The sequence below is a fragment of the Canis lupus genome, chromosome 9, assembly GCF_003254725.2.
Source record: "Canis lupus dingo isolate Sandy chromosome 9, ASM325472v2, whole genome shotgun sequence".
Lineage (NCBI taxonomy): Eukaryota > Metazoa > Chordata > Mammalia > Carnivora > Canidae > Canis > Canis lupus.
In genome coordinates, this window is record NC_064251.1 from 19484378 (window position 1) to 19512346 (window position 27969).

Sequence of the window (27969 nt, forward strand, 5' to 3'; positions counted from 1 at the left end):
GTGCTCCCGGCTCGGGCCGCGGGAGGAGGGAAGACGCCGGCCTCTCGGGACCGTCCTCGGGGCGCTGGGGGAGGGGCAGGGAAGACACTTGTGCCTTGCGCGCCAGACCCGGCTTCCCGCCTCGCTCCGTGGGGACCCAGACGGCAAGAAGATGAAGGTCTTATTTTATTTAGTGAAACATTCATTTGTAAGTGAATCTTCCGTGAAGACGTCCTGAGTGTACGTGTGCAGGGGGAGGGAGGCCAGCGAAACGGAGCTCGCTCCCCTCCCCCCAACTCGGCCGGGCCTCCTGGCCTCCCTCCCGCAGCCTCCCAGCCAATCATTTTCCCAGGCCCCAGCCCAAGTCCCAACTTGCCCAAGAGCTGGGCCTCCACCGGGAGAGGCCGGGGTGGGAGAAGAGTCAGGTGACCCAGTGGCTGGGGAGGGCAGAGGCTGACCAGGCAGCCCCGCCCCCGAGTCACGGCCAACCCAGGCCCGGGGGCGTGCACCACTCCACCGGTGTTTGGGCGGGAGGGGAGAAGGCGTCCGTGTGAAGTCGTGGGGAAGGATGGGCTCTTAAATGGCCCCCAAGTAAGGGAGCGGTGCACAGGCAAACACTGAGTGGTGGGGTCGGAGTTAATGCTGTTCTTCTCCTAAACCTAGGAAGGCTCAGGGCACAGCAGGACAGGGGGCTCAGAGCCACCTTAATTGGCTGCGGAGAGCCCTCCACTGAGAGTCACCTCTTCTGGGTCCGAAACGTTCGGAAGAGCCACTGGACGATGAAGGGCCACAGGAGGAAGAAGAGCAGCGTGGGGCCCGAGAGCCTGAGGGGCCACGGCCGGGCACGGGGCGGGGTCCTCTGCTGCCAAGAGGGAGGGAGTCAGGGGCCAGCCCAGGCTTCAGCACAGACTAGGCCCTCCTGAGGAAGCTTCTTCCAGAACTAAGAGGGAGCTTCTGTCTCCCTAAGACTGTAAGAAGTGGGGCAAAGAAGGCACTATCCCCACATTTGCACCACTAGAAGGGAAGGGGTCCTGATGTCCCCAGTGTGTCCCTGCCAGCCCACCTCAAGTTCCCTCCCATCCTCCTCCCAGGGCAATCCAGGTGCCAGGGGGGCTGGAGGGGCTGCCTCATGGAGACTGGCTTCTAGGGTATCTCTTCTGGCCACACAGCAGTGGTCCTGGTGGTATGGCTTGGACACCCAATATTATAAAGGATGTGCCACATATTTCAAATGGTACTCAGATTTTAGTTTCTAAATATCATTAGAAACTAAAAGCCAGGACTCTATCTGCTAAAAGCCAGGACTCCTTGGAGAAGTGGTTAATTCCAGGTCTGGAGCAGGGAAGGTAGAGGTGAATGTGGGACATCTTGTACCAGAAAGCAAGGAAGCTTTTAAAGATTAATGAGGTCATGTTATAAGAACATAGGACCCAGCTTGAAAGGGTCTCCATTGACCAAAATTGTGACAACATAAAGCATCACAAAGAATTAATTTCAGTTGATTGAAATACCGAATCTTTAAAATCCATTAGTCCATGATGATACTCAAAGAGAAAGTTGGAAATTTGTCACCATTGAGGTGGCTGTTAAATCAACTCCTTACTTTGGGTAATTAAAGAGAAAGAATTAACCTTTATTCTGCCTTTACATAAGTAAAACCCTAGATGAAACTCTACAGAAAAGTGACACCTAACATATGGTAAAGGAATAATAGAATTTAAAAGTCAGCATTTCTTTTCCAAATAAAGGATTGGCCCAGGCAAGGGTTATCCATCAACTATCAAAAATCATGTGGCCAGTGAGGTTAATGGGGAGCTGGACATTCCCTAGCTGCAAAAGGAAAACATGACTTAGCAGTGATGGGATCAGAATGTCACCCCTTCCTCATCCATGCAAGCATCATTAATAGTGGGACATCCATGTCTGTGTCCCCTGGTGTGAAGAGCATCATATCTGACATAATCTGGTCATGTAATGACCAGCCTCAGAGATAATCAGAAAGACCCAAAAAGGAACATTCTACGGGACCACTGCACTGGCCCTGTCAGTAGCAAGGAAGAAGGGCTAGTCTAGATGAAAGGGGTCTCAAAGGACAGAGGAACCAAAGGCAGCACATGCGCCAGGAAGGGATGGGCCGGGCAGAGCAGCTGGCAAAGGCGATTTCAGGACAAATGGGGAGACTGCAGTTTGGATTGGGTATTTGATGATATGAAGAAATTGTGTGTGCTAAAATGTTGTCATTTGGTCTAGGTAGTAGAACGTTCTTATTTTTAGAGATGGAAAACTGACTATTTTGGGGTGGAAATCTTTAAAATCTTCAGCATATAAAATTAGTTAAAGGTAAAATAAGAAAGAGAGAAAGAAAAAGGAAAAGAAAAAGAAAGGAAAGGAAAAAAGAAGATAAAGCTTTGCGGGATGGGTGTTGACAGGTGGATCTGAGGAAATCCCTGCCACCCTGGCTGCCACCCAGTGTTAAGGGGATCAACGGTCACCCAAGGGATCCCGCACATCTAGCAATTCAGCTGTCTCCTGCCCCTACCACCCTAGGTTTCTCAGGAACAGGCCCACACAGAGTTGATGGTGAGTCCCAGCTGCGTCCCAGCTGCAGAGGGAGACAGACCTGGGGCCATTCCCATCTCCATCATCTGAGGTTAGTAATAACAGTAGTAGTAACAATGGAAGGGGCATTATCTCATCTAATCCTCACAGCAGCTCTGTGAGGTTCCTCCCGGCCCTGTGTCCTCAGGTGAATTCCCCAGCCTTTCAGAGACTTGGTGTCCTCTTCCGTAAAAGGGAAATGAAAAGCAAACCTAGAGGCACCTGGGTGGCTCAGGGGTTGAGCATCTGCCTTTGGCTCAGGTCGTGATCCCGGGGTCCTGGGATCGAGTCCCGCATCAGATTCCCTGCAGGGAGCCTGCTTTTCCTTCTGCCTGTGTCTCTGCCTCTCTGTGTATTTCTCATGAATAAATAAATATACTCTTAAAAATAAAAAAGCAAACCTAGTTCATAGGGTTGTGTGGATTACGTGAGATAACATAAATCCTGGGTTTGGCACTAAGCGGGGGCTCCAGAAATGGTAGCTGTGACTGCTTGTGAGCTCAGGACCCCAGGTGCCCAGGTGTAAGGGGCAAGCAGATCTAGGAGCAGTGCGGAGAGAGTAGGGGGACGAGGGCTGCACTGTTTGGGAGCAAACCCTAAATCTGGGAACAGAAGTCACGAAGGGGCACCAGGGAGCCCCAGCCCTAGTGGAAGGAGCAAACACATCCTGGCCTTCCAGACCGTTTGCTGGAATTTGTCCTCACACTCACTTTCTCCTCCAGCAGAGGAAAAGCAGGAAAGGAGGGCCCTTCCCACCCTCCCTTCCAGGCTGGAAGCACTTCCGTCCCCCCTGCCTGCTCTGCCTGTGACAGGAGCCACACCATTCTCTGCAGAAGTCAGAGATGTGGGCCAGTGGATAGTTAGGACCAAAAGACACAAGTGGCACCATGAGGAGCCTGGAAGAGAGCCCCATGGAGCTCGGCCCCAATCTCGCCTGGGGCCTTGGGGGTAGCTCACCTGCTCCGGGAGGCTGGGCATACTCTCGAGGCTCTGCAGTCTCCCCTGGACATCCCGCATGCTCTCTTGCAGTGCCCGAACTGTCCCCACCAGCCACGTGTCCAATTCCTGGGGCCCCATCAGGCTGCCCTCTGAAGAGCACAGACACACAAGGAAGGGGACTCAGAAGGCAACTCAGCTGGGGACAGGGTGGTGGCAGGCTGGGGCAGGCCTGGGGAAAAGTAATAGCGTGCAATCCCTTCTAAAGTGTGTCTTTTATAATAAAGTCCATCCATGTGGCTGAGTAACAAGTGGCCACGGGTTTGAATCCCAACACTGTCACTTGGCTGTGTGACTTTGGGTAAGCCAGAAACTTCTCTGAGACTCATTTTGTCATCTGAAAATTAGGGGAAGAGGTCATTGTCTTCACAGGACGCCTTACTTAGAGGAATAAAGGAGATAACATTTATGAGAGTGCCCCTTAAGGGGTGTGGCACACTGGAAGTTCTAGAAGGAGATAGGACGGAAATCATTATCCTTTGACAGTCTCAAATGGAAAGCCTTCAGAGAGGGGGCCAGGCAGGGACTTTGCCCATCCAGGCTGGCATCTGGCTGTTAGGCAAGTGCCCGCTGCTGGACTTTCACCTCCGCCCCAAGAGGGCAGTCAAGGGAAAGCCTGTGGCACACTAGAGCCATAAGGAATGGCAGAGTGAGTGAAAGGTTGGGCAAGGGCTCACCTTTCTCTGCAGGGAGCATGGAGCTGTTTCTGGTGTCAGGCTCTCCTCCAGGGGCTCCCTTCTGCTCTGTCCAAACCTGCTGAGATGAGTCACAAGGTCCAGGGGTGGGGGTAGAGCAGCCAAGGCACAGGGGGTTGGGGAAGGCAAGGAATTAGGGGTAGTCTCACCAGCTCAGGTTCCAGCTGCTCCAGGGAATCACAGAAAACCTCAGAGTCCAGGTCCCTAGGTGGCTGGGACTCTGGGCAAGGGGATAGGTAACATTAGTGACAAAAGGGAGGCGATGGAAGAAGAAGGATGTGAAATGGGGCAGAGGCACCTGTTCAGGGGCCATTAGAGACACTGCCACAGGAGGCAGAGATGGGTCCCAGGAGTGAGATCCTGGAAATGGAATCCCAAAAACTGTCCCCTGGCCCTTGTAAGCACAGGAGGTCTCCGTATGTGTGCCCATGAGGTGTGGACATCCAGCCTTCTCTCCTTACCCATCCCACTGGGAGCCCCCCACCCACCACCAGTCTGGGTTTGGTTTGGCTCTCTGTCCCTGTGGCCCAGGCACTGACCTGGACTTGGGGGTTCGGGTTCCCTGGGGAGGCAAGGAGGCTCTGGGGTAGCCCCAACATCTCCATTCAGCACCTGCTCTCTCCAACCTGCTGAGACAGCACCCAGAGGTGGGACTGGGAAGAGGCTGGTGCTTCCCAGGGAAATCAGCCCCTGCTCCCCATCAGCCATGAGCTCTCAAGACCCACTCCATCAGGGGCACTGGTTGGAGTCCCTACAAGGACATCACCTGGAGCCCTGTGCCCCTAAATCGCCCTTCAACTGAGCAGCCCCTCCACCTGGACCCAAGAAAATTCACTCAGCACTTGTGGAGCTAACAACCTGGGAGCCTGACCTGTGACCCTTCTCAGGAAGGTTTCCGGGGGCCTCGGCATATCAGGGATCACCCGGTACAAGGGCTCGAAGTGAGCAAACATGTCCTCTGCCACCGCGCCCAGGGGCACTGTGTCAATCACCTGTGGGAGAGGGGGTCTATCGGGTAGGCGCCAGCCCCTCCTGCTGCCGTCCTCTTACCCCACCTTGAGCTGGGTCCCTTCCACCCTGCCCCTGCCCTGCCATGCCCCTCCACCCTGGGCCCAGTCAGGGACCAGAGACAGGCAGAGCTGGGGAGATAGCATGAAGGTGGTAATTCCCACAAGTGTGTCAACGTGCAGGAAACATAATGGAGATGAGCGCCGAAGGGTGGAAGGCAGGCCACCTAGCTGGGACCTTGGGGACAGAAAAAGCCCACAGCCTCGCCCTACCTTCTGTGCCACTAGCTTCATCTCAGTGATGTAGGCAGACATGGCCTCTTCCCTGCTCATCTTGCCCAGGCTGTTCCAGGCATCCCTGGGGGGCAGAGAGCTGTGAGGGACTGGTTGACAGCTGAGGCCTGTTTGCCCAGCTGGTAGGGAGCTCACCACTTATATCGTCCAATTGGGTCCCAGAACCCAGGCCGGGGGACCAGGCAGGGTCCCATGGTAGCTTGCTTGTAGTAGCTGTAGAATCTCAGCATCTCTTCATAGGAGGGGCGGTAAGAGCCTGGGCAGGAGGGGTGGAGGTGGAAGGCAAAGCATCACCCCAAGCTCCAAGAGTGGAGGTGGGGGGAGACCCACTCTTGGAATGGGCAGAGATGGTGAGGCGTCCCACCCAGGGGGACAGGGGCAGGAGGTAGAGGAGATCCCCAAGGCAGCCCAGGCAGGGACTTATCTGCATAAACTGCAGGGATCAGAGCCTGGCAGGAGGCAGACCCCAATCTTCTTGACCCTCAAATGCAGGTCTCCGTGCCCTCACCATTCTTGGGCAGGTTCTGAATGACACTGACTGCGGCCTGGAACTGTTTTTGGTAGTCCGGTTCTGGGCTTTCATTCTTGGTACCCATACCCAGCAGCTCGGAGCCCTGGGGACCTATTTTTGAGCGACTCTGCAAGAACAAGCCTCCGTGTGAGCAGACCTCCACGATCCACCCTGGCCAACAACTCAGTAAGCCACTGATCCACTTTCCAGAGGGGCAGACTAAGCTCTCGACCTGAGTGAGATACCCTGTGGGCGGGGTCAGAAGCTGAGAAGATTCCTTTCCAAACACCAGGGCGGCGTGGGTGGGGCCAGGGTGGGCGCAGAGGACCTCGGTGGGTGGGTGAAGGCAGGTGTCAAAGGTCGTCGTTCCTCCTCTAGATGCACATCTCCAACTCCTGGCCAGGAGAACTGGCAAGCCGAGCGGAGTCAGGGTGGGGCCAATAGACTCTCACCCTGGTCCCCCACCCGCTCTGCCCTAGGGTCCCCTAACCCCAGCCGCCTGGCCGCCTGGCACTCACCCTGCAGCTCCCACCACCCGGACCTAGGTCCTCGGTCGCCACTAGCCGGAGGCTTCCGACTGACCTCCGGGCCCAATCTGACCGGGATGTGGACGCAGGGGGAAAATTTAAGCCAATGAGAGAGCCCGTTTCAGCTTCTCCTTCTATACCTCAGCCACTCAGCGCGGCCCTTTCAAGATTATGCAAATATTTAGCTGTGCCTCTCCCAATCAGTCGAGGCGGATCCACCGGCCGGCTCCCCAGCCATGTAGGGGCCAGAGGCGGGAGGAAGCGCCACCCGGTGGACGTAGGGAAAAGACGCGGAGTCCTCGCGCCCCCTGGTGGAAGCCCGCGTCCATCAGCCGAACCCCGGTCCTGCAGAGCCCAGCGACCCAACTCAGCTCCTCAGATCCTTCTAGGCGCTGGAGATTAAAAAAGGGAGTCATGCCCCGGCAGAAGAGGGGGTTCTGGAGGAGGGGCATTGGAGCTGAGTTTTGGAACCTGTCAGTAGTAGGCCAAGAGAAGAATGAGGGAGATCATTCCTGGAGGAAGGAATTGCAGGATCAAAAGGCAGAAAGAATATCCCGACAGGGGTGCAGTAGTACGTCGAATCTCTCGGTCGAGGATATCTGAGAATGGACTCGAGCAAGTAGGTTGGCAAATCTAGGTCTTGAGGAACTAAGCTGTCTCTTGGAGATGCCACGCTCCTGACCGCCGCCTAGTGGCGCTGTGCGCCCAGCTCTCCGCACCCATCCTAGGGCAGTAGCTGCAGACAACCCTAACATGGTTAGGCTCCGGCCATCCCACCCTTGGAGCACAGATATTCTGACGGTTTCATAAATAGTAAGAGAACGCATAAGGCGATGGCCAGGGCCCACACTCCACGCTCACTCACAGGTTGATGTCACGGACACGACACGGGGTGCGGCGGCCTTCCTGGGGCGCCAACCCATCCCAGCCTCGAACACAGAACCCGAGTTCAGCCGGGGATTCTAGAAAGTGCACCCCATCTTTCCCAGCTTTGAGACTTGTGCCGCTGAGGGGCCAGCAACTGGCCTGGCGCAGAGAGGGTTAATCCTATGACGTCACAGCCAGAGTCTTCCTACCCCCCACCCACCACTTCCCGCTCCCCCCACCTCCAGTTCGGGTTGCGCTCCCGCCTGGCTCAGTTCTCGGGGTTCTCTCGGCTTTCCGGGCGGGCCCGAGGACCCCGGGCCCAGGACGAGCCGGGGGCCCCGCAGAATCGGCTCCCTTCTGAGGCCTCCGGGCGGGACGGGGCAGGAGAAGGTGGAGAGGGGTCCCGAGGCCACCTCGAGTCGGGGCCCCGAGAACGCAGGGGGGGTCTGCCACGGGACAATCCTCGGCCCTCCTCTGGCCCCCCAGCCCCCGATTTGGGGCGGAGGTCACCGGTGGGGCCGGGATCCGAGGATCGCTGCGTGGACGAGGAGGCGGACTCCTGAGCGGGGGGCGGCCGCGGAGGCCTGGGGGGACGCGAGGCGACCCCTTCCCTTCCCACACCTCGCCCAGGGCCCACCTCCCGGCCTGGGGTCAGCGCCCGGCCCCCAGCCACCGCCTCGCACCTCCCACCGCGCCGTCCTCGGCCCCGCCCTCTGCCTCCCCGTCCCTCCTTCTCCCGACCTCGTCCCTCCCTCCGTCCCCGCTCCCGACACCGCCCCTCCCGACTCCCTCCCGGCGCCGCTAAGTTTCTGGCTCGGAACCGCGCGCAGAGCCGGGGCCGGGCCGGAGCGGTGACCCCGCTGCCCCGTCCCCGCGCGCAGACCCCGGGCCCGGCCCCGGCCCCGCCGAGCCATGCTGTGCGGCCGCTGGAGGAGCCGCCGCCGCCGGCCCGAGGAGCCCCCGGGGCCCGCCCAGGTCGCGACGCCCGTCGCGCTCGCGCCCCCGGACGGCGGCAGCAGGAGGCCCGGGCTGCGGGCGCTGAAGAAGATGGGTCAGTGACGGGCGGGGGCGGTTCGGGGTGGGCGCCGTCGAGGGCTCCCCGGGCCGCCGGGCGGTGTGCGGAGGCTGGCGAGGCTCAGAATGCAGCACCCTACGGGCTGCGGGTCACACCTGAGGTCCCCCGACGTTCCCGGGCCGACCGAGGCCCGCGGGTGGCCTTTGCTCCCCACCAGGAGGCGCCGACGGGGCGCGGGGGCGCGGATTGGGGTCCCCGAGGACCAGGCGAATAGAGTGGCAGAGACAGGCTCGGGGTGTCCCTCACCCGCCTCCCCAACCCCGCGTGCCTTCCAGGCTCTGCGGCTGCCCCCGGGCATCCTGCGTTCTGGGCCGCCCTTAGGGGCAGGGGAGCGGTGGAAGAGGCGGGCCTCCAGCCCTGAAGCCTCCACAGGGGTTGCAGCAGCCACACAGCACTGGTAGGACAGGTCGAATTGGTGAGAATAGTGTCCTTGGAGTCAAAAAGGCAGAGCTCCCGTCTCAGGTGTGGGGAAGTGACCAGGGAAGGAATGTAACCGTGGCTTATTAAGGATCTCCCAGAGACCCACCTCACTGGATAGTTAACATAGGTGGCATCACTCTGTCTTCATCACTCTTCTGAGAGGTACCTGGTGTCATTCCCATTTCACAGATGGAGAAACTGACCCAGAGAAGTTGAAGATTTTGTCAATGCCCACACAGCTAGTTAAGGGCAAAGGCTGGCACGGAGGCTGTGCCCAGCCACACTGCCGCTGGTACCCTTTCAGAGCCTGGGCAAAGTGTGACCGACTGGCTGGTTGAGTGGCTTGAATGGGGGGGGAGGGGCTGGAGAGTGTGTGCGAGTATTTTATAAAATGTACCGTACCATGAAACCGAAGTGGGGTATTGGAACTGCTGCTGGTAAATAGTTAATGATGGAAAGGTGGGGTGTGGGGCTGGGGGGACAGGGCAGGGCTGTCCAGGAAACCAGTGTGAATCTTGGGGCAGAATTCAGGGGTGCCGATCGCCAGTCTTGTTGATCACCGCCACCCCCCACCCCTGTCCCCCTTCTTTCTTCTATCTCCTGTCACTCATTTGATCTAAATTGATTGAGCTCTATGTTCTGAGCACTGAGCCTTGCACTCTCCTTAAGAAGCCATAAGACACATGATCTCTGCCCTACCCTCCAATCATTCATGCATTCAGCGGACATTTATTGCGTGCCTCTCTCTAGTAGGCTCTGTCCTGGGATTCAGCAAGGTTCTGGCCCTTCAGAGAGTGGAGGCTTCAGCAGGGAGATCAGGCAATGAAGCAAAGAAACAATACTAGGAAAGGAGGGGGCAAGTCAGTTGCTGGGAAGCCAGCGAGGGTCCTGGCTGCACCCCAGAGCCAGTCAGAGACTGGAAAGAGGCAGGTGGGGGCCAGATTCTCAAGGTCCCTCCGTATAGAGTTACAGACTTGCCCTGGAGGGCAGCAGGAGTCCCAGAGGGTCTCTGGCAAGAGGAGGGAGGCAGGGCTCGTATAGACTAGGGGCACATTGGATGAAGGCAAGGGTGAATCAGGGAGAACCATAAGAGGGAGACCGAGGACTGAGATGGTCAAGCTATGGTGGTGCTCAGACTCGGGCCAGTGCAGCTGAGTTGAATTCTAGAACTCCCTAGGAGGCGGCCTGGGCTAGACTCCGTAGTTGGTGAGATCTGAAAGGTGTCTCTGGTGGATGGCAGTGTCATTCTCTGGGCTGAGCAGTGCTGGTGCCTTGGGAAGAGGAGGATGGCCATGCGGAGTTGAGGTGCCATTGTCTTCCCAGGTGTGGGGCCAGAGAAGCAGTCCCTGGAGTCAGCCACTGCAGGGGTGGCGGATGCTGTGGGAGGGCTGGGATGATGCCCCTGCATACCTGCTTACTTCTTCATTCCAAACACATCTGCTTGGCCCTATCAGTGTGCCATTGCGCTGTGCCAAGGGCTGGGGCTATGGAGATGAATAACACAGCACTTTGCCCTCAGGGAGCACACAGTTTACTAGCAGGAGACACTTGTAGACCAATAATTACAACGGAGCCCAGGGCTCAACTGCCCTGAATGATTAAGCTCCATGGGAGCTCAAGGCACCCCATCGTAGTGACACTGTCACGACCTATGTGGGTGTCAGAATGTCACCTGGGCTGTCCTCCCCACTGCTGCCCTGTCCTGCTGAATGACTGCCAAGAAAGGAATGTCCAGTTTCTGGGGAATGCCCCTTCCCCAGGCCTCCCTGACTCCAGCAACGGGGCAGAGACCAAACCCAGGTGTCCTGGGGCCCACCACCCAGGTAGCTTCCCCGACCACAGCGGCCAGAGCTCCTCTGCAGATGGCTCTCTGGGCTGCCCCCGTTCATGGCCATGGCCACACCCCTTAGGCTAACAGAACAGATCTTATTTCTGGTCTGGTCAAGAGGCTTGGGCAAGGAGTGGCTTAGAGATCAAAGGCTCAGAGAGACTCACAGAAAAGAAAGGGCTTTTCCGGGCCATCCTGGGTGGGTGGGTGGGTGGTGGAGGAACTGGGACAATGAGGAGGACCTAGGACCACGAGGAGGAGGGAGGAACACCACTCCTGCAGAGTGCAAGCGAGTCATTTGCGGAGCCTGGGGCTCTTCTCCTGTCCCTTCCCCTAGGGTGGCGTGTCCCCAGGAAGCCAGGGATCAGCTGGAGAGAGCTAGAGCTCCATGAGCACCTGCTGGGTCAGACATAGCGGCTGAGCTTGCTGCAGCGGGAACCCACCTAATCCTGGGCTCCCTGGAGGAGAAGGTTTGCTGCGGTCCTCACAGTGCAGATCCCCTAGCCAGGATGAAGCCACCAGCCCCGGGGCCACAGGGCTAAGAGGCAACTGCCAAAGCCTAGGTTTCAATGATGGCTCTTTTTTGCCAGAACTAATGAATACTTTATAACGCACTACAACGAGTGAGCGAGGGCTTTTCACGCATTGGCTCATTTAATGCTCACGATTGTATGAGGTATGTGGTACCATTAGCCTCATTTTACAAATGAGAAACTGAGATTCAGAGAGGTTCAACCCTGGGAAGGAGCCGAGAGAAGGTCTGAAGCCAGGCGTCTGGCCCAGGGTCCGAGCTCATATCACAACGAGTGAGTGGGTGATGTGTGCCTGGCCATGGCCGGCTCCTCCTCTCCCCCACAGAGGGTCTGCCAGCCTCTAGGGGTGTCCTCACCGAATTATTTGCTTGCCAAATAAAAATACAGGATGCCCCGTTAAACGTGAGTTTCAAATAAACAACAACACTTGGGACAGACTTAGACTAAAAGATAGTCTAAGACTATCTGAAATTTGAATTGAAGTGGGCATCCTGAATTTTATCTGACAAGCCTGTCTCCCCAGAGCCCCTGGCATTGCCTGTGCCCCTGATGCTCCGCCCTGCCCCTAATCCTCCCAGTGAGCAGAGCCCTGAGTGGGCACAATCCTGTTCCCTTTCCTCCCAGCCCGCACGCAGCACCAAGTGCCCCGGGGGCAAGAGGGCTCTCCCTATGGCCTGCCCAGGATGTCTCCTGCAGGGTGAGTGGGGCTGCCGCGCGTGGAGTTGGCAGGTGGGGGTCCTCGCAGGTGCCTGGCCTGGCGGCAGGGAGACCTGGACAGCCGTTCTAGCTAGGCCTTGTGGTTAGGCTGTCATGCCTTGTGGCTTCCCTGGCCTCTCCTCCTTCTTCAGCTCTGGGGAGGCCCTCTCCTACGACCTCTGCTCCCAAATAGGCTTCATACCTGTTCTGGCCCTGCCGGGAAGGGTGCTGCCACCTTTGTCACACTGTGTCTGGCCAGGGACAGGGGAAGCACTGCCTGCCTTTCCTGACGTTGTTGACTCTCCGAGGAATGTTATGGAGTCTGGCGCTGAGCTCCACTGGGCCCTTGCCCCGGGTGTGGCGGCCTGCCCAGGCAAGGGGGACATGCTGGGTACCCGAAGAGCTGGGGCTGACTGCTGGCCAGAGGATTAGGGTGGGAGGGCATTTGGGACCCCTTACCATTGTGTGTTCCCTCCCAGAACCATCAGGAAAAGCTTCTCTCCCTCCCCTCCCCGACTTGGCATGAAGCTGTCGGCTGTTGCTATTCCCTGCATGTCTCACATTCCTGCTGGAGCCCCGTGTGCCCTTCCTGAGCATGCACTGGTGCAAGCACACATCCACACATGTGTGCACACACACATACACCAGCACACACACCCTATATGCACACTCACCCTGACACACACCCTTGCTCGAGACTTCCCACTTTCATGCCCTGCTATGAAAGTAATGTGCCTACATATTACCCCTCTTGTCTACACTCCCTGTAACCACATAGCCCACCCACCCTCACCTCCCACCATTGGCCAGCTCTGGCTTCTGCCCACCCCCTACATGGCCCCTGTGTCCTTCTTTGGTTTGGGTGACCCACACTATTGTCAACACACACAACCTACCCTCTCATAATTCCAGTGGTCCATCTATGGAAAGGGGTGGAGATGGGGGGTTGAGGATCAGAGATGGATCAGGCTTCTTTCCCATGACCCCTTCCAGCTCTATCACTGAACAGTCTCCTGCCCTTGTCCTTGGCCGCCAATACGGAGCTGCTCAGGCCTCAGACCACACACAGACCAAACCGCCCAGGCTGAAAGGTGATAGTTGGGAAACTGGGAGGTGTCCATTCCTCACCTCCCCCTGGCCAGTCTCTGGAGGCTGAGATAAGCATTTGGCCTAGAGGAGGTGTCTGAGTCCCAGCTGACAGCACTGATCTGGGCTGGACAAGGGCCCAGCTGGAGACCATGGCTGAGGAGGACGTATGGGAACATGCCTGGGTCCTTCTTCCCTCCCGGGCCACCGCCTCCTTTCCCTTTATTGTAATTTAGTAAGTGCCCACTGTGGGCCAGGCCCTAAATGGAGTGCACCTTGGCATTAGCTCATTGGAGCCACACACAGCCCTTAGGGGGCTTAGGCACCCTCCAACTCTCAGTGCATTCTAGATCCACCACCTACAGACCCAGGACCCTGGATAAGTTAGCTGCTCTGTGCCTCTTGTATCATTTTATTGAGATATTAATTCACACATCATACAGTTCACTCATTTAAAGCATACAGTGGTTTCTGGCATATTATGTTACTTTTTAATTAGCAGTAAAATATATATATCATAAAACTAGCCATTTTCACCATTTCGAAGTGGCTAATTCAGTGGCATTAATTATATTCACACTGTTACACATTCACAATGTTGTGCTAGTCCCCGAACTTTTCCATTACCCTAAACAAACAACAAAGGAAACCTTCTGCCATTAACCAGTCATTTTCCTCTTCCTCCCCGCCCTGGGGCCCTGGTAACCTCTAATTACACTCTACCTCTGAATTTTTTTTTATTGAGATATATGTGACATATAATGAGTCTTTATGAATTTGACTATTCTAGACATCGTGTGTAAATGGAATCTTACAGTATCTGTCCTTTTATGACTGGCTTATTTCACAGTGCTGCCAGGGTTCATTCCCTTTGCAGCTGAATAATATTCCACTGTATGTCTATACCACCTTTTACTTCTCCATTCATCTGTTGCTGGATATTTGGGTTGTTTCTATCTTTTGCCTATTGTTCATCCTCATTTTTACTGCTGTGTTTTTTTTTTAAGTTTTTTCTTTAAAGATTTTATTTATTTATTCATGAGAGACACACACACACACACACAGAGGCAGAGACACAGGCAGAGGGAGAAGCAGGCTCCATGCAGGGAGCCCGATGTGGGACTCGATCCCAGGTCTCCAGGATCAGGCCCTGGGCCGAAGGCAGCGCTAAACCCCTGAGCCACCCGGGCTACCCTATTGCTGTGGCTTTATGACTGTTTCCTCTCTGGTCAGTCAAGGTGGCCATGATACTGGCCCAGCCCAATTCCAGGTTCCAGGCAGAGATGTTTATTTTTCAATTTTTTTAAAAGATTTTATTTATTTATTCATGAGAGACAGAGAGAGAGAGAGACACAGGCAGAGGGAGAAGCAGGCTCCATGCAGGGAGCCCGACGCAGGACTCAATCCTGGGTCTCCAGGATCACGCCCTGGGCCGAAGGCAGCGCTAAACCACTGAGCCACCTGGGCTGCCTAGGCAGAGATGTTTAGATAGATACCCATGGAACCCACAAGAGGCAGCTTGTACACCTGCTCCAAGTAGGGAGGAATGAGGCTGAGGAAGCATCTGTGGGTTTGGGCCCTGACAGGACCTATAAATGTTTACTGGGTGCCAGGGCAGAGAGCCAGGGGCCTTCCAGCGCGTCCTCCTGACCTCACCTCTGTGGGCCCCGCCCTTCCTGTCTGGAACCCTAATCCCTTTGATCCCCGAGGGCTCAGAAGCTCAAGCAATGGGGAAATAGTGTTACTTGCCCAGGGACTCAGCACCTGGCTCAGCCTGGCATTGAACTCTCATTCGGTTTGGCTTCTCCACTGCGAGTGTGGTTGGGAGGCAGTGTGGTCCAAGGAGCAGCGCCATCCTGAGGCCAGTGCTGGTTGGGCAGGCAGACTGGACTGTCAGCCTTTCCCTCACCAGGCTCCTGGGGAGTGTGTGTGTGTGTGTGTGTGTGTGTGTGAAGGGGGGGCCCTCAACATGGGAACCTATCCCAGCAGAGGGCCCATCAGAAGTTTAGGCTCCCTGTGTCCATGTCCTGTTTGTAGAAGACTGGACAAAGCAGGCCCTCGGTGACTCACCTCCACTTCCGGCCTTAGTCATTCACCAGCCCCCCCCCTCCCAACCCTCCCCAACCACGGGCTTGGCATTGGAGGGCTGGCGGGGTCAGGGGAGGTGGCCCCAGCTGCAGAGCATGGTTGTCACCGGGAATGAGGAGTTCCTTTCCTATGGCTGAAGAGGTGGAGGAGGGGTGGGCTCAGTTGTGATGGCACTACAGGTCCCCCCAATGTCCTACCCGCCCCCCAGTTCACTGCTTCTCAGGCTGAGGGGATTCAGAAGTTGCCCACACATGGGCATGTGAGTGCAGAGGGCTAAGGGTCTGCTGAGTTTCTTGGTCTGGTGCGTGCCGCGTTCTAGCCTCTTGTTTGGAGAGAGGAGGATTCCACCTCCACTTCCTAGCTAGGGAGCACTGATTGGCACTGACCCAAGAGGCCAGTCTGAATCCTGAGAGACCCTTTGGAGCCATTAGGGCCACAGGCAAGCCCCAACGAGGACCGTAGGCTCCTCCAGGTGGCAGGTTTCTCCCCTGGTCCTAAGACCCTGATTCTTGATCACAATCACCCTCAGAGTCACAGGGTAGGTTTTTAAACATAGAAACCCAAGTCCCAACCCACACCTGCTGGACAAGAATGTCTGGGCTGTGGGTTTTGCAACCTCCTCCAGGTAATTCCGATCACAGCCAGGGTTTAGAAATCCTGGCCTGTAAGGAAAGGACAGATCGGGAAGGGCTGGCTGGCGATAGAATGAGCTTAGTTCCCCACTTGTTGGTACATCTGCCGACATGGCTCGTCCTCCCGTTTCAGAAAACAATGGCTGTGAGCCTGGGTCTGGGATGAGCCCTGAACTATGGATATAAGACTCTGTCCCTGTCCTTGGACTTATTAAAGTTCACCGAAATTACAATTTAGGTGGGGTGTTTGTTTTAAAATAAAAAGTGCTGTTGGTGACCAGGGAGGGAGAATGCCCATCTGAGGACAAATCAAGGAAGGCTTCCTGGAGGAGATGGTGTCTGAGCCGATCCTTGAAGGAGTTCTGTGTGAGGAAGAGAAACAGGAAGGATCCTACAAAGGCTCCCAGAGAGAGTGAGAAAAGGCGGCCCAGGGATTTAGACTTGGTTCCATAGGTGAGAGTTTACAACACACAGGGGCCTTGGGGGCACAAAGCCTAAAGCCAAACCCAGTACTGGGGGCTTGTTAAAATAAAGGGAGGAAGATACACCCATTGTCCTGTTTCATTTGGCCCACACAGTGGTGTTTTAGGGGCTTTTTGTTTCAATTTGATTTAGTTGCCAACATTGAAAAATCCGGAGGCTTCACATACAAATCCAGCTTCCTGTTCTCTAGAGACTCTGGGCTGCCCTCATCCACTCCTGGCTGCCCTGCTCCTTCCAAAGGGCATGGACCCTCCAGTTTCAGTTGCCAGGTTCCCACTCTTCTTGTTGTCCCCTGGCTCAGAATCTCTGGGCTGTGGGTTTTGCAACCTCCTCCAGGTAATTCCGATCACAGCCAGGGTTTAGAAATCCTGGCCTGTAAGGAAAGGACAGATCGGGAAGGGCTGGCTGGCGGTAGAATGAGCTTAGTTCCCCCCTTGTTGGTACATCTGCCGACAGATGGTATTGACCTCTTACAAGACAAATGAGAGCAGGATGTGGCACCCTCAGGATGGGTGGCATCTTGACTGAAGTTTGGATTTTGCTGCAGGGACAACTGTGGTGTCTGCACTGTGTGCACAGAGAACATGAGGCTCAGAGCAGTCACGGATTACTGCCACCAAGGCTGTGTAACTCAGAAGTGACAGTGTTGGGATTTGCCTCCCTGGGCCCCTGAATTTATTAATTTTTTTAAAAAAGGTTTTATTTATTGATTCATGAGAGACACAGAGAGGGAGAGTCAGAGACACAGGCAGAGGGAGAAGCAGGCTCCATGCAGGGAGCCCAACACGGGACTAGAACCTGGGTCCCCAGGATCACGCCCTGGGCCAAAGGCTGTGCTAAACCGCTGAGCCACCCAGGCTGCCCCAAGGACCCCTGAATTTAAATTCTGCACTCCCCACCTGCACCCTGACCATGACAGCAAGGAAGAGGGACAGAGGAGCAGAGGGATTCAGTTTGGTGGCCGTGGGCAGGGGTGCTGGGACCTGACCTCCAGGGTTTGAAGTCCCCTTCCACCACTTGGTAGCCGTGGCATTCTGGCAAGTTAGTTCAGCTTCTCTGTACTTGTCCTCTCCTGTGTTCATTCATGAGTAGGGGCTGGCATGTGGTAGAGGTTTTGTAAGCATTTCTTCTTCTTAAGGAAGGTGGGCAGCTGGAAGCACATGTGGGGTTACGTGGGATTGTGACAGTGGCTGGGCAAGGGTGAGTGCCAAGTGTCACAGGAGACCATGCTTTCAGTTGGACACAGAGAGGACACCTGGATGTCAGCCACAGGCTGGCCTTGGCAGGGCTGGTCCCGGGGTTCGTGGCCTGTGACCCTGGAGCCGGAGTGGCCTCTATTGTCTTTGTCTTGGGGAAAGCAGAGGTGAGGAGCTTGGGTTGCAGCAAGAGAGATTTAGGTTAGATAGTGAGATTACCTTCTTGATGTCAGGGCTTCACATCAAGGGAAAAGGCTGTTGGCGACAGATTCTGGTTGAAGTCTGGAGACCAGGATGGGAGTGGCAGAGAGGGGGACCTTTAGGGAGGGCCCTAGTCCCAGGCGCTGCCTAAGGGGTTGCTCTGTTTGGAGGGCCTCCTGCTCCCCAGAAAAGAGGTACTGGCACCTCCCCAGGGGGGCCTGGCGGGGACACACCAACCGAGGCCTTGGGGCAGAAGAGCCCAAGGCCCGACCCAGTACTGCGGTCGCGTCCGCAGCGGCCTGTGACGGCTTGTAGGGCAAGGCGGCTGCCAGCTGGGAAGAGGGCAGAGGGGCGCGGGGCCAGGCCCGCCCCGACGCCCCGCCGCCTCCCGCCGCCCGCAGGCCTGACGGAGGACGAGGACGTGCGCGCCATGCTGCGGGGCTCCCGGCTCCGCAAGATCCGCTCGCGGACGTGGCAGAAGGAGCGGCTGTACCGGCTGCAGGAGGACGGCCTGAGCGTGTGGTTCCAGCGGCGCATCCCGCGCGCGCCATCGCAGCACATCTGTGAGCGGAGGGGGGCCGGGGCCGGGGGAGGGGGGACAGCGGCCGGGGCGGGGGGGTGCGGACAGCGGGGGGGGCAGCGACCCGGGCCCTCGGCCCTGACCCGGCCGCGCCCGCCCCCCCGCGCCCCAGTCTTCGTGCAGCACATTGAGGCGGTCCGCGAGGGCCACCAGTCCGAGGGGCTGCGGCGCTTCGGGGGCGCCTTCCCGCCCGCGCGCTGCCTCACCATCGCCTTCCGGGGCCGCCGCAAGAACCTGGACCTGGCGGCCGCCACGGCCGAGGAGGCGCAGCGCTGGGTGCGCGGTCTGGCCAAGCTGCGCGCGCGCCTCGACGCCATGAGCCAGCGCGAGCGCCTCGACCAATATCCTGGCGGGGCGCCGGGGTGGGGGGGCCGTCCTGGGGGGCCCGCGGGCCGAGCCAGAGCCCCTGGTCTTCAGGGCGGAGGGGGGCGCCGGGCCCTGGAGGCCGCGGGCGGGGGGAGGTATAGCCCCAGGCCGGGCGTCCCCGCAGGCACCTGTGGTGGGGGGCGGGGGGGGCGGCCGTGCCCAGCCTGTCGCCGGTATTTCCTGAGCGCCCACACCTGGATCCACGCCTACCTGCACCGGGCCGACTCGGACCAGGACAGCAAGATGAGCTTCAAGGAGATCAAGAGCCTGCTCAGAATGGTCAACGTGGACATGAATGACATGTACGCCTACCGCCTCTTCAAGGTGGGCTCCCACCCCCACTCTGACCCGAGTCACCCGCATCCGTCCTCACCGCCAGCCTTGGTGGGTGGAGCGGCCTCCGCCTGCGGGCAGGCCTCATCTGGGCCTGGGTAGCCTTTTACACTCCCCGGAGGGCACTGGGCCAGGATGGGAGTGCGCCCCAGAGCATCCGTCCTCCCCCTCAGGCAGGGCCAGGGAGCCTGTTCACCTGGGCCGGCAGCTCCAGCCGGACTGCTCTGTGAGTTCGATTATTTGTTACTCATTGACCCCTGGTGTGAATTTGGGGAAGGAAGGACCCTACGTGGGAGGAGGAATTATGGCTCGTCCTGCCCCTGGGTCACTGTTTTTCCTCCCACATCTTGATTTTTGGGGGTAGGTCATAGTACAGAGAGACAGGCACTGAATCCAAGAGACCTCCCCTAGAATCCCTGCCCGCAGTTTACCAGCTGCGTGAGCTTGAGCGACACCCAGAGCCTCGCTAGCTCCCAGTTTCTCTACCTGTGCGAGACACCTGCCTGCATAGCGTGGTAGATGACAGGTGTGTCCATACAGGTGCGGGACACCTGCCTGCCCAGCGTGGTAGATGACAGGTGTGTCCGTACAGGGTGCGGGACACCTGTCTGCCCAGCGTGGTAGATGACAGGTGTGTCCGTACAGGTGCGGGACACCTGCCTGCCGAGCGTGGTAGATGACAGGTGTGTCCGTACAGGTGCGGGACACCTGCCTGCCCAGCGTGGTAGATGACAGGTGTGTCCGTACAGGTGCGGGACACCTGCCTGCCCAGCGTGGTAGATGACAGGTGTGTCCGTACAGGTGCGGGACACCTGCCTGCCCAGCGTGGTAGATGACAGGTGTGTCCGTACAGGTGCGGGACACCTGCCTGCCCAGCGTGGTAGATGACAGGTGTGTCCGTACAGGTGCGGGACACCTGCCTGCCCAGCGTGGTAGATGACAGGTGTGTCCGTACAGGTGCGGGACACCTGCCTGCCCAGCGTGGTAGATGACAGGTGTGTCCGTACAGGTGCGGGACACCTGTCTGCCCAGCGTGGTAGATGACAGGTGTGTCCGTACAGGTGCGGGACACCTGCCTGCCGAGCGTGGTAGATGACAGGTGTGTCCGTACAGGTGCGGGACACCTGCCTGCCCAGCGTGGTAGATGACAGGTGTGTCGGTACAGGCCAGCTTTCCCAGGTGTTCTCCTTCCCTGAGCTTCTCCCTGTGCCTTCCAGGAGTGTGACCACTCCAACAATGAGCGACTGGAGGGTGCTGAGATTGAGGAGTTTCTGCGGCGGTTGCTGAAACGCCCCGAGCTGGAGGAGATCTTCCATCGGTACTCGGGCGAGGACCGCGTGCTGAGCGCCCCAGAGCTGCTGGAGTTCCTGGAGGACCAGGGCGAGGACGGCGCCACGCTGGCCCACGCCCAGCAGCTCATCCACACCTATGAGCTCAACGAGACAGGTGGGGGTCTCACAGATGGGGTTGGGCTCGACACCACCCTGTCTGGGCATCTGACAGATCTGGGTTTTCAGCTAAGTGGGCTTTTCAATTTCTGGCTGTGGGTGCCATCTTGGGCGGGTTACCTTGCCTCTGGGAGACTCAGCTGCCACATCTGGAACGTGGCATAACATATAGTATCTTCCTCACAGGGTTTGGTTAAAGATTAAATGGGCATGACTTATGGGGGCACCCAGCTGGCTCAGTTGGTTAAAGCATGCAACTCCTGATATTGGGGTCATGAGTTCAAACCCCAACTTTGGTATAGAGATCATTTAAAAAAAATAAATGGGGGAATCCCTGGGTGGCTCAGTGGTTTAGCACCTGCCTTCAGCCTAGGGCGTGATCCTGCAGTCCCAGGATTGAGTCCCACATCAGGCTCCCTGCAGGGAGCCTGCCTCTCCCTCTGCCTGTGTCTCTGCCTCTCTCTCTCTCTCCGTATCTGTCATGAATAAATAAATAAAATCTAAAAAATAAATAAATAAATGGTGGGTGCCTGGGTGGCTCAGTTGGTTAAACATCTGCCTTTGGCTCAGGTCATGATCCCAGAGTGCTGGGATTAAGTCCCACATCAGGCTTCCTGCTCAGCAGGGAGTTGGCTTCTCCCTCTGCCCCTCCCCGCTGCTTCTCTCTCTCTCTCTCTCTCTCCCTCAAATAAATAATTTTTTTAAATATTTTATTTATTTATTCATGAGAGAGAGAGAGAGAGAGAGAGAGAGAGGCAGAGAGAGAAGCAGGCCCCATGCAGGGAGCCCGATGTGGGACTTGATCCCAGGACCCCAGGACCACACCCTGGGCTGAAGGCAGGGGCCAAACTGCTGAGCCACCCAGGGATCCCCCTCAAATAAATAATTTTTAAAAAGATTTTATTTATTCATGAGAGAGAGAGAGAGAGAGTGAGAGAGAGAGAGGCAGAGACACAGGCAGAGGGAGAAGCAGGCTCCATGCAGGGAGCCCAATGTGGGACTGGATCCGGGGTCTCCAGGATCACATTCTGGGCTGCGCTAAACCACTGAGCCATCCTGGCTGCCCAATTAATAAGCTTTTAAAAGAATCTTTAAAAAAATAAATGGGGGCAGCCCCGGTGGCGCAGCAGTTTAGCGCCACCTGCAGCCTGGGGCATGATCCTGGAGACCCGTGGAGCCTGCTTCTCCCTCTGCCTGTGTCTCTGCCTCTCTCTCTGTCTATGAATACATAAATAAAAAATCTTAAAAAAAATAAATGGTATAACTTATGTAGAATCTAGTCAGTAGATAGGTGCTCTTTATTACTAGCTGAGTGAAGTTTGTTTTGAGGGCCTGTGGGGCCAGACGTGAGGATCCTCCCTGTGGCCTGATGCTCTCTTTTGCTCATCCTTGCAGCCAAACAGCATGAGCTGATGACACTGGATGGCTTCATGATGTACCTGTTGTCACCTGAAGGGGCTGCCCTGGACCCGGCCCACACATCTGTGTTCCAGGACATGGACCAGCCCCTCTCCCACTACTTCATCTCCTCCTCACACAACACCTATCTGACTGACTCTCAGATCGGGGGGCCCAGTAGCACCGAAGCCTATGTTAGGTACTGCAGCGGGGGATGGTAGGGGTGAGCACACCTGGGAACCCAGCTTGGGGAGCTATAGAGCTCAAATCTCACTGTGGGCTTCCTGAGGGGGGGGAAGGAAAGAGAAGGTGTGGCTACCTGGCTCACCCTGTCCCTTGCTGTGCTCTGTGGCTCCCACATGATGGACATCTTGCCTGCCCATCTGTTTCTGCAGGGCCTTTGCCCAGGGATGCCGCTGTGTGGAGCTGGACTGCTGGGAGGGCCCAGGAGGGGAGCCCATCATCTATCACGGCCACACCCTCACCTCCAAGATCCTCTTCCGAGACGTGGTCCAGGCCGTGCATGACCACGCCTTCACTGTGAGCTTCTAGGACCCCCTGCCCAGAGAATCACTCACCAAGTGCTGCTGGGGCAACTGGCCAATGGGGTAGAAGAAAGCTGAGTGAGAGGCCCTCTTCCTCCATCCTCATGTTTAGTAACTACATTAAAATCACAAAATGTTCAGGAGAAAACCTTAAGGGTAGGGAAGGACATTTTAATCATGACTCCCAAAGAGAAAGCTATGAAAGAGAAGTTCAGCACGGAGTCTGCATAAAATTGCAACTTCTGTCAAAGTATACGTAAATCTTATCTTCAAAAAATGATGGGCATGGGGGCGCCAGGCTAGCTTAGTCAGAAGAGCGTGCTACTCTTGATCTTGGGGTTGTGAGTTCGAGCCCCAAGTTGGGTGTAGGGGTTACTTAAGAAAATCAACTGAAAAAAAATATGGGCTTGGGGAGAAAAGTGGGTGACATAAACAGCACTGGCCAATGTCATTAGGCTATGAAGGGCATTTATTAAAAACAAAACCATTCCTGCAGCTGTCCTCAGCTTCCCAGACATTCCACCTTTTCCAGACCCTTTTCCAGACCCCAGATCTGACCTGTGACCCCCTACAGACACACCTGCCCCAGAGTATATCCCACCTACTCAGCTCCCCAGAGTGCCTTTGCCTGCCTGTCCTGAAGAGGGTTGGGGGCCAGGTACAGTGGGGGTCCTCGTAGGGGGAGAGGGAAGTGGTTCTGAGCTGTTGCCTTTCCCCCCCAGTTGTCCCCATACCCTGTCATCCTGTCCCTCGAGAACCACTGTGGGCTGGAGCAACAGGCTGTCATGGCCCGCCACCTTCGAACCATCCTGGGAGACACGCTGGTGACACAAGCGCTGGATGCCCAGAACCCTGAGGAGTTGCCATCCCCAGAGGTAATGAATGCCCCAGACTCAGCCTGGTGGGGGGAGGATCTGGCTGCAGTCCACCATCCATCCCTGCTATGCCACCTCCACAGGTCAGGACCCCTTCCCTCTCTCTGCCTCAGTCTCCCCCTGCTCCAGCGTTCATTTGACATCTGCCCCTCCCCCCCAGGGTCTTGTCTCTTTCCTACCCACCAGACTTGACTAGACCCATCCCACCCTATTCTGGGCCTTCCGTGCCCTCACCCTCACCTCCCTGCTCTGCCTCCCTGCGTACAGAGTCCCTGCAAACTCAGACATTCCCACCTCCAAGGTTGGGACATTCTTCTCTACCTGAAGCTCCCTTCCCAGCCATCTGCACTTGGCAAGCACCACCTGCTTAGACCTCTAGCTCAGTGTAAACCACCTCTTCCTGTAGCCTTAGAAGCTTCCTCAGCTTTCTGACCTGGGGTGATTTTTCCTCCTAAACCCCGGAATGTTTTATCTGCCTCCTCAGGACGGTTGTGTTTTTCTGGTTCCTTGAGAAAACTCTCCTACTCTCAATCCAAATACGCAGAGAATGTTGATTCACCTGTGTGTGTGTGTGTGTGTGTGTGTGTGTGTGTGTGTGTGTGATTTCTTTTTTTTTTTAATCAAGAAAAAAACGATTAAAAAAAATTGAGCTGGGGGCACCTGGGTTACTCAGTGGTTGAGCGTCTGCCTTTGGCTCAGGGCGTGATCCCAGGGTCCTGGGATGGAGTTCTGCATCGGGCTCCCCATGGGGAGTCTCCTTCTCCCTCTGGGGATCACAACCTGAGCCAAAGGCAAACGTGCAACCACTGAGCCACCCAGGTGTCTATTTTTTTCTATTAGAAACATCACGCATCTTTGTGTGTCCTTCCCGGCTCCCCCCAGTCAGCCCCTCACGTCTGGTGGTTGTACGACTGACCCAGGGGCAGGAGGGCATAATCCTTCCCTGTCTGTGGGCCCCGACAGCAGCTGAAGGGCCGGGTTCTGGTGAAGGGGAAGAAGCTGCCGGCTGCTCGGAGCGAGGATGGTCGAATTCTATCCGACCAGGAGGAGGAAGAGGAAGAGGAGGAAGAGGAGCCAGAGGCCACAGAACAGAGGCGGCGGGTGAGTGGGACCCTTGGGCTGGGAGGAGCTACGTGGAGCAGGGCTGGAGCCAGTGACCCTCGCTGCGGCTCATCTCCCAGGCCAAGCAGATCTCCCCTGAGCTGTCGGCCCTGGCCGTGTACTGCTGTGCCACCCGCCTGCGGACCCTGCGCCCCACCCCGGTCCCGCCCCAGCCCTGCCAGGTCAGCTCCCTCAACGAGCGCAAGGCCAAGAAGCTCATCCGAGAGGCAGGTAGGAGTGGGGACATGGGGGGCAGGAGGCACCCTGGATGTCTGGTGGGGCGGTAACCTGAAGTTGGTCTGGAAAGGAGAATGACAGGACTTTGGGGCCAGTGAAGGGGTCAGGAGGCCCCCAGATTGGGGCTCAGGGAGTGAGCGCCCAGTGCGTGCCTAGCACCGGGCCGGCATGGATGGAGGGAAGAGGGCCCTGGCAGGAGGGGGGCTGCTGCCTGCCTTTGCTGGACTCAAGCCTAGTGGCAGGGCCAGGCGTAGACGGGAATGATGGTGCAGGGTGATCAGTGGGCCGTTGGGGGGTCCAGGGGAGCCCCCGCAGAGGGGGTGAGATCAGGGAAGGATTCTGGAGCAGGTGATACCTGTAAAGACCCCAGAGCAAAGCATAGGGTGGAAGCAGCCAGGTGAAGAAGGGGAAGGGGTTTCCAGGCTGGAGGAACAGGTTGGACGAAGGCCTGGAGGCATGACATGCAGGAAGAGTCCTGGGAACCCGCAGCACAGTTGGAGGAGTGCATGCGGGATGAGCGCTGGATGTCTGCTTGGGGCCCCTGTTCCAGGCCTGGAGGTAGGGGGGATATGCAGTGCTCGGGTGTGGAAGGGGGTTCTTGACCCTCGCTGGGCTTCCAGAGCCTTCTCCAGAAGGTCCTCTCAGTCCTGGGGCAGAGGGAGTTCAGCCTCTGTTCCCAGCTTGTTCCTGGAGTTGGGGTAGAGGAAGTTACAGGCCGGGCACTGGATAAAGGACACCCCCGGGGCCCCAACTCTCCCCCAGGGAACAGCTTTGTCAGGCACAATGCCCGCCAGCTGACCCGAGTCTACCCCCTGGGGCTTCGGATGAACTCCGCCAACTACAGCCCCCAGGAGATGTGGAACTCCGGCTGTCAGCTAGGTGAGTGGGGGCAGGCGCACAGAGCAGGCAGGGTGCTGCCGTGTGGGGGCGGCCTCCAGGGATCCGTGGGAGGCCCCGGGCAGTGATGGGGCCATATAGTTTTCTGGAAGGTGGAAAAATGTGTTTTCTTGGTAATAGCACTTATTAAAATAGTTGTTGGGAAAATAGGTGGGAAAACAAATCAGACTCATTTCTTCCTGACAGTGTGAAAGTCTCCCATTTTTTTTAAAGATTTTTTTTTACTCATGAGAGACACATAGAGAGAGGCAAAGATACAGGCAGAGGGAGAAGCAGGCTCCCTGTGGGGAGCCTGATGTGGGACTCGATCCCAGGACCCTGGGATCACGCCTTGAGCCAAAGGTAGACGCTCAACCACCCAGGCGCCCCACTGTCCCATTTTTTTATGAAGGCAAAAGCTCAAAACCTCTACTCCCATGTGCCCTCTGACACACACAGACATGCACACACCCCACTCCCTAATGCCCCCTGACACACAGAGGTGTGCACACACACCCCCCCCCCGGGAGTCCCACTGAATCAACACTGACAAAAGTGGGCTCTGGAGGGACGCTGAACCCCAACAAAGAAGCAAAGGTAGGGGGGAATATGGTCCCTTTGAGGGCAGATATGGAAACCCCAGCCTTCCTTGGGCCCAACTCTGGCCCAGACCTATTCCCTGCCTCTGGCCTCTGGCCTCGAGGGATACCAGGGATAAAGTGCAGGTGATAGTGGGGGCTGGGTCCCTTGGCTGTCATGATGCCCACCCCCCAAGCCCTGGTGGGGGTGAGCAGTGAGACCTGAAACTGAGCAGCGAGAGGAGGGCTGCTAAGAGCCCCTGCTCTGACCCTGCTATGTCCACAGTGGCTTTGAACTTCCAGACACCTGGCTACGAGATGGACCTCAATGCCGGGCGCTTTCTTGTCAACGGGCAATGCGGCTACATCCTGAAACCCGCCTGCCTACGGCAGCCAGACACCACTTTTGACCCCGAGTGTCCTGGACCTCCCAGAACTACTCTCACCATCCAGGTCAGCAGCCTGGACCAGCCCTACTCTGGGGTCACCCTAGGGTCACAGCTAGTCCCAGCAAGGTCCTGCCTGGCAGGGCGCCAGACAGCAGTGGCCTGGGGGCGGCCTGGGGTGTGGGGGAGAGCTGGCGGCTTCCTGCCTGAGCAGAGGGGCCAGACTGCAGCTCCCCTTCCTTGTCCCCCGCAGGTGCTGACTGCACAGCAGCTGCCCAAGCTGAACACTGAGAAGCCAAACTCCATCGTGGATCCCCTGGTACGCGTTGAGATCCACGGGGTGCCTGCAGACTGTGCTCGAAAGGAGACCAACTATGTGCTCAACAATGGTGGGTGGATGTGCTGGTGGCAGTGGGGGTGCTTGGGGCCAGCAGGCTCCTGACTGCCCTGCCTGCACCCTAGGCTTTAACCCGCGCTGGGGGCAGACCCTGCAGTTCCAGCTGCGGGCTCCTGAGCTGGTGCTGGTCCGCTTCGTGGTGGAAGATTACGACACCACCTCCCCCAACGACTTCGTGGGCCAGTTTACGCTGCCCCTCAATAGCCTGAAGCAAGGTGGGTGGGGATGGAAAGGGAGGGGGTCTGGGCCGCCAAGACCCTGTTCACCTGGGCCCTGGATGTCCTCTGAGAGCTTGCCCCGAGCCCTGAGGTGGGAGGTGGTCTGTGCCCCCACGGCCCTGGCCCTGAAGGGTTGGGAGTTGGGGTGGGCAGAGAACTGGACACGTGGCTCCCCTCCCCACAGGGTACCGCCACATCCACCTGCTTTCCAAGGACGGCGCCTCACTGTCACCAGCCACGCTCTTCGTCCACATCCGCATCCAGCGCTTCTGAGGGTGGGACGGCCCACGCTGGGGCCCCTTGGATGCCAGCCTGCCTCCTGTGGCAGAGGCTCTGTTCTCCTCAGGAGTGGGGGTTGCAGGGAGGACTAGCCCCTCCAGCCTGCTCGCTTTGCTCACTCCACTCTCTGGCCCCAGTGGAGCGCTAGGGGCTGCCTTGGTCCCTCTTGAGAACGGCCGCTGCTTTGCCCTGTGACCCCAGAGCCTTGAGCCCCAGCTCCTCGGATTCTTGGCTGGCTCCCCCGCCCCCTGCTCATGAAGAGCCAGGCCTGTGGCTGCCGGATTTGGGGAGGAAACCTGAGCCTTTAGCTGTTCTCTGCCCCCCAGGGGGGCATCCCAGCCGCCATCCCCAGAGTAGTTCAGCCCCTTCCTTGCCCCCCCCCCCCAGGTATTATTAGCCACCCCCCAGGGCCCTCCCCTTGCCAGGCTTTCCTGGGCTCCCCACTGGAGCTCGACTTTGGGCTGCCTTTCCCAGGAAGCCTACGAGTAGGTTTTCACTTGTGTCATAGAAGGGACCTGAAGAGGACAGGAGATTATCGATTTTAAAAAATAAAGAAACAAGTTTACTACTGCTGTACCCTGAGCACCTGAGGTCATACCCATAGGACCCTGAGGAGGGATGAGGGCAGAGTCCCTTGGGC

General features: G+C 57.3%; 2 protein-coding genes and 2 long non-coding RNA genes across 20 annotated transcripts; 3 read left to right on the top strand and 1 right to left on the bottom strand.

Moving 5' to 3' along the window:
• Positions 1–52: 52 nt before the first annotated feature.
• On the top strand, positions 53–2977 carry LOC125755718 (uncharacterized). Its single transcript, XR_007412858.1, has 2 exons — positions 53–187; positions 2527–2977. It is a non-coding gene; the product is annotated as an uncharacterized LOC125755718 (long non-coding RNA).
• ACBD4 (acyl-CoA binding domain containing 4) lies at positions 148–13090 on the bottom strand. Of its 13 annotated transcripts, none has more exons than XM_035721254.2 (11): positions 7473–7687; positions 6313–6488; positions 6078–6207; positions 5705–5825; positions 5549–5648; positions 5140–5260; positions 4808–4897; positions 4418–4488; positions 4251–4329; positions 3535–3665; positions 148–838 (listed from the first exon to the last, which is right to left on the bottom strand). In XM_035721254.2, the coding sequence occupies exons 1-11, from the start codon at positions 7528–7530 to the stop codon at positions 716–718; spliced, it is 1200 nt and encodes a 399-aa protein (XP_035577147.1). In that variant the 5' UTR covers positions 7531–7687; the 3' UTR covers positions 148–715. The 13 variants fall into 13 exon arrangements, with proteins under 13 accessions (XP_035577147.1, XP_048969943.1, XP_035577144.1 ...); XM_049113986.1 differs by having other exon boundaries at positions 4251–4326; positions 7473–7686; XM_035721251.2 differs by having other exon boundaries at positions 148–841; positions 7473–7686.
• On the top strand, positions 8271–27905 carry PLCD3 (phospholipase C delta 3). 4 transcript variants are annotated; one of them, XM_025440735.3, is made up of 15 exons: positions 8271–8525; positions 18114–18275; positions 18405–18633; positions 18853–18982; positions 20209–20437; positions 21835–22036; positions 22233–22377; positions 23105–23257; positions 24221–24358; positions 24439–24589; positions 25358–25474; positions 26336–26502; positions 26689–26824; positions 26898–27047; positions 27235–27905. In XM_025440735.3, exons 1-15 carry the CDS (start codon positions 8387–8389, stop codon positions 27321–27323), a joined length of 2337 nt encoding a protein of 778 aa, XP_025296520.1. In that variant the 5' UTR covers positions 8271–8386; the 3' UTR covers positions 27324–27905. The 4 variants fall into 4 exon arrangements, with proteins under 4 accessions (XP_025296520.1, XP_025296518.1, XP_025296519.1 ...); XM_025440733.3 differs by lacking the exon at positions 8271–8525 and adding an exon at positions 11985–12027; XM_025440734.3 differs by lacking the exon at positions 8271–8525 and adding an exon at positions 11985–12027 and having other exon boundaries at positions 24224–24358.
• LOC125755717 (uncharacterized) lies at positions 19225–20208 on the top strand. 2 transcript variants are annotated; one of them, XR_007412854.1, is made up of 3 exons: positions 19225–19569; positions 19675–19986; positions 20091–20208. It is a non-coding gene; the product is annotated as an uncharacterized LOC125755717 (long non-coding RNA). The 2 variants fall into 2 exon arrangements; XR_007412855.1 differs by having other exon boundaries at positions 19675–19934; positions 20091–20196.
• Positions 27906–27969: the final 64 nt, after the last annotated feature.

Coding starts and splice junctions, on each gene's coding strand:
- PLCD3 (XM_025440735.3), top strand. CDS start 8,387: ATGCTGTGCGGCCGCTGGAGGAGCCGCCGCCGCCGGCCCGAGGAGCCC. Junction 18,634..18,852: donor CAGCGCGAGCGCCTCGACCA/ATATCCTGGCGG, acceptor GAGCGCCCACAC/CTGGATCCACGCCTACCTGC. Junction 22,378..23,104: donor TGCATGACCACGCCTTCACT/GTGAGCTTCTAG, acceptor TTTCCCCCCCAG/TTGTCCCCATACCCTGTCAT.
- ACBD4 (XM_035721251.2), bottom strand. CDS start 7,530: ATGGGTTGGCGCCCCAGGAAGGCCGCCGCACCCCGTGTCGTGTCCGTG. Junction 6,208..6,312: donor CCACAGGGTATCTCACTCAG/GTCGAGAGCTTA, acceptor TTGTTCTTGCAG/AGTCGCTCAAAAATAGGTCC. Junction 5,261..5,548: donor TGAAGCTAGTGGCACAGAAG/GTAGGGCGAGGC, acceptor CCTCTCCCACAG/GTGATTGACACAGTGCCCCT.